This window comes from Phaethon aethereus (genome assembly GCF_964289735.1).
Source record: "Phaethon aethereus genome assembly, chromosome: 7".
Lineage (NCBI taxonomy): Eukaryota > Metazoa > Chordata > Aves > Phaethontiformes > Phaethontidae > Phaethon > Phaethon aethereus.
In genome coordinates, this window is record NC_138583.1 from 21,181,612 (window position 1) to 21,189,636 (window position 8,025).

General features: G+C 37.5%; 1 protein-coding gene across 4 annotated transcripts in view; it reads left to right on the forward strand.

Annotated features, from left to right (window-relative positions):
* Window positions 1–8,025, forward strand: part of MAPK8 (mitogen-activated protein kinase 8) — a gene marked incomplete at both ends in the record, with an annotated part of 21,964 nt that extends 13,939 nt beyond the window's left edge. Inside the window, 6 exons of one of the 4 annotated variants that reach the window (XM_082002020.1) lie at window positions 119–190; window positions 2,628–2,810; window positions 3,645–3,769; window positions 4,754–4,817; window positions 6,756–6,833; window positions 7,880–8,025. In XM_082002020.1, coding sequence (XP_081858146.1) covers window positions 119–190; window positions 2,628–2,810; window positions 3,645–3,769; window positions 4,754–4,817; window positions 6,756–6,833; window positions 7,880–8,025 — 668 coding nt within the window. Of the gene's footprint in view, window positions 1–118; window positions 191–533; window positions 606–2,627; window positions 2,811–3,644; window positions 3,802–4,740; window positions 4,818–6,755; window positions 6,834–7,879 lie in introns of all 4 variants that reach the window. The other 3 variants (XM_082002018.1, XM_082002019.1, XM_082002021.1) reach the window with 3 other exon arrangements.

Here is an 8,025-nt window from a genome sequence, read left to right on the forward strand (position 1 = left end):
AAACTTGCTCTTCTTCCTGTGCTGTCTCTGCAGTTTATAGGATGCAGTCATGTTATGCTTCTTTTAATTTTAATGACCGTTTGCTTTGCTTTTCCTTCTTTTTGTGCTACAAACATAGTGGATTTATGGTCTGTGGGGTGCATTATGGGCGAAATGGTTTGCCACAAAATCCTCTTTCCAGGAAGGGACTGTATCCTTGTGCTGCTGCAGCAGGTTGAATTAGTTAGGAAGTGATTAACCTTTTTATTGATGTTGTGTCATGAAAATGCGTATTGTACAATTTTATTTTTTTTTAAATGAACATGGATTTTTTTTCTTGTGATACACGTAAAAAAGTTAAGAACTTCATTTATATTCAGGCTGCACCTAGCAGTAGGACATAGTCTCTGCTGGTCCTGTAGTTAGCATACATTCACCTTCACTCATTTTCATTACACACGCTTTTTAGAGTCACTTCATGTGTGTGTGTCTAGATGTTTTTGTTTATTTTAATAACTATCCTTTATGTTAATATCATTGCATTTTGTTTTCAGTTGACATTTGGTCAGTTGGGTGCATCATGGGAGAAATGATCAAAGGTGGTGTTTTATTTCCTGGTACAGATCGTATCCTTACCTTTGGCCTAGGATATATTTGTAAAAGATCAAAAGAATCTGCAGCAATATAGTTCCAGATTAAGGTGGTTCTAAGTTTTAAAGTACTGGTTTTAAACTGCCTTTTCAAAATAGAATTTGCAAGTTCATTATTTTGGTTCCAGGAAGCTGCAAAAATGTCTACAGTTACACCATTTAAAGCAAAACCACAACAGAGCATTAACGTGTATGACTGTCTTTAGAGATTAATAATAAGCAAGATCAACAAAATACCACTTGGGCAAAGAGGCTTATTTTTCCTTTTTCCTGTCTCCTTTTTTTCCCCCCCTCTTTTTTTCTTTTTCCAATTTAATATCATGTCTATCCATTGCGTTCGGATGTTGTCACATCTAAGACTGGTTTCTTTTGTTTAGGTGGTGTTTTACTGTTCACATGCATTAATTTTTGCTTTGGAGATCATTTTTATGTAATAACTTACTAATCTTGTTTAGTACCTGAGCGTGTTAGCAGTTATTATTCTTTACATTTATAGGAAATGTTTTCGAAAAATTCCTAACCAGCTTCATTAGTAACACTTCAGAGGTTTACATTTTTGTATGCAGAAATGAACCTGTAAACAGCTTTCAGAAATATCTGACATTTCTCTCTTTCTATTCCATGAACCCCTTAGTGGTATCTGAGTAGGTTGTCCTGTGAACAATACTTCAGAGAAAGGGTCTGCTCCAAGCAAATAGAGCTGAATCCTCTGGGTCATTGCTAAAATCAGTGGATATCTAATTGGAGTTTGGCATCTTACTTGTTTTACTAGTAGTTACACTCCAGTTGTTTAGGTGCTGTCAGAAATCTTTCTTGCTTTTGCGGCAGGTTGACTGTTTAATGGTTGACATAGTACCATTTAGGGGTGAAGATTGGATGAAGATTTTGAGGCACAGTGAGGAGATCCAGGACATCCTTACTTTCACACGGCCCTGTCATTGCATGAGCTGCACCATGCTTAGCTTTATGCATCTGGTTTGCTGGCATTGGCTTTTCAATTTAGGCTCAGTGCCGTAAATGTAAATACTTTTTTTTTTTTCAAGACCTGTACTAAAGAGCTATAGAGCTTGGAAATCCTTATATAAAGGTCTGCTGTTAAGTTTTAAGAACACAGGAGGGGGCCTCCTACATGACTGAAGGTTTAGGTAGCCCAGTATCCAGTCTGTGATGGTAGCCGAAAAGAAAAAGTTGAGAAAGAGAATATATGAATGAGATAAGCATATATAAAATTTCACCTGAGCTCTCTCCCAAGTATCTAGCCATATGCAACTAGGAATTCCTGAGCCGAACGTTGTTTTTTTTATTCAGTAACACATATTGAATTCTTCTGTCATGAACTGGTCAATCTCCCCTTTACCTTATGTAAACTTTTCAATTAAGATGTTCCTTACGCATCCTTGAAATTCTTTAACTTCTGCATTCAAGTCTCTGCCAAAATTGTCATTGACCTGTGTGGGCCAAGTTTTCATCCTTTGTGTGCCCACTGGTGCTCGGTGTTGCATGTTGTTAGTGAGAGATCTCTAACCAGGGAGAGCCCAGGACTGCGCTGAGGTATAAAGATGAGAGTGAAGGACAAAGCACCTACACAGGGTAGTTCTCACGGGTGCCTTGGTGATGCATAGTAGCTTGAGTACCGTCAGTACGTGTTCAAATTGGGAAGCGAGTTCTTATCCAGAAGCCAAACAGTGCCTTTACTTAAATTTGTTTAATAAATTTTGTGCGTCTCTGAATTTTCTGTTTCTCAGAAGTATATCCTTTACTAGTTAATTATGATTTTGAGTAAAATACATGTTGCCTTGACTATCATAGTATTGCTTTGTTTCACTGTTTTCTCTAAGAAGGTAGTTGAATTAATAATGATGAACTTGATATTTTATTATAATTTTCTGTTTTCTCACTGTTGGTTATTTCATGTGGTTTTAACATAACATTTAACATTTTAACATTTAACATAGCTGAAAATTAGACACAGTATTTTTCTTAGCTGCATAACCTTAGATATTGATCAATGGAATAAAGTTATAGAGCAGCTAGGAACACCATGCCCTGAATTTATGAAGAAATTACAGCCTACAGTCCGAACTTATGTGGAGAACAGACCTAAATATGCTGGATATAGTTTTGAAAAACTCTTTCCAGATGTCCTTTTCCCAGCTGACTCTGAACACAATAAGCTTAAAGGTAAGGTCTGTCTTCTGTGTGTTGTATATTTTAAAAGTTGTAAAACTGTGATATATTGAACAGAAATGTATCTTGGGTTTGCTCACTATAAAATCATCCCGCTAAGGATTTAAATATTACAATATTTATGTCATGGGAGTGGGTGAACGTGCTGGCATATGCTTAACCTCCACTTTCTCATCCTCTCTGAAACAGCTCCTATTCTGGAGATAACTTTATAAAGAGAAGTAAATATAAGTATTCCACCTAGTGACAGATGCCAACACGGTTTACAGAAGAGTTGGGGGGGTGGAATAGAAGTCGTGTAGGCTGAGCAGATCTCTGTTCTCTAGGGATGAAAAGAAAGTTTTTTCTATTCATAGTACATAGATATCCTGTGGTTACTGAAATAACTTTCTGGTTCTAAAAGTCACCTACTCAGTGGAGTCACAGACTCACCATATTTTCTGTGACTAACAGTGCATGACAGTTTTTTCCCCATAAACTCTGAGAGGGGTAGTAGGTGTTTGCCCACTGCTATTCCAGACAAGGCTGTACTGCCGGCTGAGTTGTATTTCACATAAGGATGTCACGCCAAGGGGTGCCATATGCTGCAAATGTTACAGTGAAACATGTCCAACCCCTTTCCCACCTGTGTTATTCTCTTCATTTTTTTAGTGTTTTGTTTTTTTCCCATGAAATGGACCACTTTCCTAATCTCCAAATTATGTGAGGGTTGCATAGATATTAAACTGGAATTTGTTTACTCTGGGTCTCCTCTCCTTATGAGCTTTGAAATACTGTTATGTGCACTATATATGGCACTAGTCTAAATAGACAATTTCACTTTTGCAGCAAGTCAAGCAAGGGATTTGTTATCAAAAATGCTGGTTATAGATGCTTCTAAAAGAATCTCTGTGGATGAAGCCCTGCAGCACCCATATATCAACGTTTGGTATGATCCATCGGAAGCAGAAGCTGTAAGTTCTTGTTTTCGATCTCTGAATAGAAGGTGCTGTACTAAAACATGTTGTGATGCTTGGTTTAACTGCTTGAAAGAAGATTATTGCATGATCTATGCGTTTCACTAGAAGCTTAACTGAACTGTAATCATTTTCATTGACATCAATTGACATGTTTATTAGAAATAGTATTAGGAATGGGTGCAAACTTGCAGGTAGCTGAAGTACCTGTATCTGTGTGGGTGTGTTTCTGTATAATTACATACAGTCTCCTGGACATGTGGTAATGCATCTGAAATCTTTTATATAGAACAGAATCATAGGTTCTGATTTATTGAGCGTCAGTTGTTTCAGTGTGGTTTGATTTGCTCTTGATAGGTTTCTGAGGTATTTACTCCTTGGCAAGGGAAATATTTTCATTAATTGTAGCAATTGACTGTACTCTTAAACTAGAAAATAAGTGTTTCAGCAAAATCTGAGTACACGATCTTGAGCTTTCAATTATCAACACTAATGAACAAAGGGATTAATTGAAAATGTTTCTTAAAAAATTTCAGGACAATTTCAGTTTATGAGAAAAGTTTCATTTTTTTAAGTGCATGCTAGTTGGTGATGGGCCACTAAGAATAGAAAAAGATGCCGATGTAAATGGTGCAATTAAAATTCTGATGATATATAATAGCTAGAGGGAAAATTTAGTAATTAACAGTAAGTAGGTGAAAAGGACTGCTTGGGCTGGATGCTGCACTTAGGAGCTTTTTTTACCAGACTGTTCAGTTTCTATTTTAATTATTACAGTAATGTAAGCAAGTCTGTTAAAGAGGAGAAGTTTGAAACATCTAGCAGCATCTAGAAAATAGGCCAAGTATGGGAGAGTATTTGACTGTGTAACTATAGTATTCTAAAATCACATTCATATTCTGAATGCCTTACTTTCATTTTTCATTTATTGTTTTTGTATCCCTTTTTATTGCTTTATCATGAGTTAGTTTTGTTTTTCAGCCTCCACCAAAGATACCAGATAAGCAGTTAGATGAGAGGGAGCACACAATAGAAGAATGGAAAGGTAAGAAGGACATTTTAAGTATACTAAGACTTTTGGAAGTAGGCCGGGCCACAAGAATTCCTGTAAGGATGGTTCTTCTGAGCATACTAACAGTATATACTTAAACTGCTTGGAATGGCAAGGGCATAGATCAGTGCCTCACAACCTCTTGATTTTCAAGACACCAGAAATTTTCCTGTGAAGGTGCTGAACTTTTGCAGTGAACTTAAGTTTACTCAGTTGTAGAACTCCTCATTTCAGTTGCCTTTTGCAAACCTTAAAGCAGAGTTTTTAGGGAGGGTAACTCTTCTGGATAAACTCTTGGAGTTGAAAAAGATGCAGGAGTTCGAGCAATGTAAGTCTGAAGTAGAAGCACTAGTCTTCAAGTGAAGAACGTATTAGCAATAACTATAGTCTTTTAAATCAAGAGAAGATTTGAATGAAGAAGCCATAAGGAGTGTTAGTAATGGGTGAGATAGTGAGGTTACAGCTGGTGTGGGTGACAATGATGGTTATCAGCCATGGGATCCTGAGAAAGTAGCTGAGGTCAACGTGTGGATTGGATTGTAGTATGACATGAAACTTGTACCTCCAAGAGCATGATTTTTAGTGTTCAGTACTGGTTTAGTATCTATATTTCCTGGTCATAAATGAGGTATAAAATGATAAAGTAAAAGGGGAACATCTTTGTTACTTGTAAAGCCTATGGTTTGTTTTTGAAATTGCTTCTACAAGGTGTGATGTTATTGCAGAGGTCTTAGTGCTGAGAAAAAATACTGATCCAGAGTGCTGTACGGGCTATAAATGTTGCATTTAAGCAAAAATGTAGCGCACTGAGCAATCTAATACTTTGTACTGAAAAAAGTCTAGGAAGGGACATTAGACCTGTCCCCAGTGGGGAAAAAAGCAGGGAAAATGCTTCACGAATCATTTTTGACAGTTTCATTGTGTTGGCTAGTAGTGGACACGAGTCTGTAAAATCTAGTACTACCACACTTTTAAGTGACTTTCTATTAGAAACTGAATTTTAATGGTAAAGGCAGAGATAGGGAGAATTATGGAAATTCTCTTACCATCCTCCTTCCAAGTAAAGTTATTTCCCTTTTGAAGCAGATGTGCTGTGGGGAGGTTTTTCAAGCAATAAGGAGCTTACTTTTGAGACTCCCACAGCCGTTGCAATTATAATTCTTAAATGTTTTTTACTTCGAAACTGTTTGTGCATTGCACTGGTTTGCCAGTGACAGATAAGTATTCTGACAGGCAGTTCTTATGAGTTGCATTTAACATGTTTAGTCCTTTCTTCTATTGTTATTTCTGTAGATTCACAGCTGAAGTCTTTTCTGGGTAATAAGCTGCCCTTAGCGTAGACACCTTCTAGCCAGTACACAGGGCGTATGATTCATGTTACAAGCACTTCTGACCTGTTTAAGGATGAGGAAATTCTATAACTGGAAGATAAAGTTGCTTCTTTCTTTTGGATTGACTACTTACATGCCAAGATAGTATTCCATTTCCTGGTGATCTGGACCTTTAGATGTTGTTGCTGAGGAAATATAGTGGCCAATGTGTGTTGGGATGATGGCGATGCTGTTTGGGCTTGTTCCTACCTGTTCCTTTGCAGACTGCTAATGTAGTTCATCTGTACCAAAAAAGCCACTGATAAAAACTGATTGCTCGTTAAGACTTAGTTTAACATGAAGCAGCCTGGACAAGAGAATCTTAAAGCAGTGTCAATGTGTTCTTGAGTGCCAGGCCATTATAGCTCCAACAGAAAAAAACTGTACGTTATTATATCACTTGCCAGTTATTCTGCAGCCTACAGCCTTCAGTTGTTCAAAAGTAATTCTAAACAGTAATAAGCCGATGAAATTTAAATGTACGTTTTAATGGGAGATGTATTATCAATCCAGTTTTGGGTTTGCAAATTCATTTTTTGCCTCCCCTTCTCTACGTTTTCAGAGTTGATATACAAGGAAGTCATGGACCTGGAGGAGAGAACCAAGAATGGGGTTATACGTGGACAACCAGCCCCTTTAGGTTGGTTACAATAAAAGCACGGTATAAAGCTACGTTGAGTTGTAGGTCAGGAGGGAGTAAAGCTGTTCAAGACATCCAAGAGTAACCTAACTCAAAAATATGGCTATTAAATGACCAATAACCTCTTGAATTCTCTTTGAGATATTGCTTATTTGAATGGAATGTATGGGGTTGACGTCTCTTTCTATTAATCTGGTAAATGCCTCTATTACTGTACCCATATAACTGATGCTTCATTCATTTCAGTCCTCACGAAGCATCTTGATATGTACTGATACTCTATTGCCATAATGTGGTAAGATGTGTAACTTGTAGCTGCTGCAGTTTCAAATAAAGATATAACCACTACTTATATCTATTAAGTAACGAAACAGGATTTCTAAGTTGTTTGCCTTGAATATTTCTTCTAAACAAAGGAAAATTATGGAGCATTTTCATAAACTGTTACTGAATGTTGGAGCAAAATGTGACCATTGGCTGACCATTGATAGGACTCCATTTGCATTGTTGAAAAATGATAGCAAGAGTTGGACAGCTGTTGCTTACTCTGCTCGGAGTTCACGGAAGTCCAGACCCTGAAAAAACATTGCATATCTGAGATTGAGTGTATACAATGTGGCTGAACACCAGCTATTTCCCAGCCTGAAGGGGAGGATCTGATGGGGAAAAAACAACAGTCCCCTTCTTTCTTTGTCTAAATATGTAGATATATTCTAGCTTTGGGTCTCAGCATTCAGTAGGCTATCTTAGCCCTGGATTTATGCAGTACTATCTCTGTGATTTTTAACCTTCAGCCATTAGCATTTTATTGTAATTTGACAGGTATCGTGCCGTGTGAGTTCTGTGGTTCTTGGCATACCATTCATTAAGCCCTATGTTAAAGACTTGCACGTTTTATTTACTTTGACAACAGATTGAGACACAGCTCTTCAAACTTGATGAAACAGGGGAAAGTCATGGCTATTAGGAAGAGACAGACTAATGCAAGTACTGAACCATGCAACTGTATCTGCAACTGATTTGCTGTTTTGTTTCTCATAGCACAGGTGCAGCAATGATCAATAGCTCTCAACATCCATCTTCATCGTCATCTGTCAATGATGTGTCTTCAATGTCAACGGATCCAACATTGGCCTCTGATACAGACAGCAGTCTAGAAACCTCAGCTGGACCTCTGGGTTGCTGTAGATGA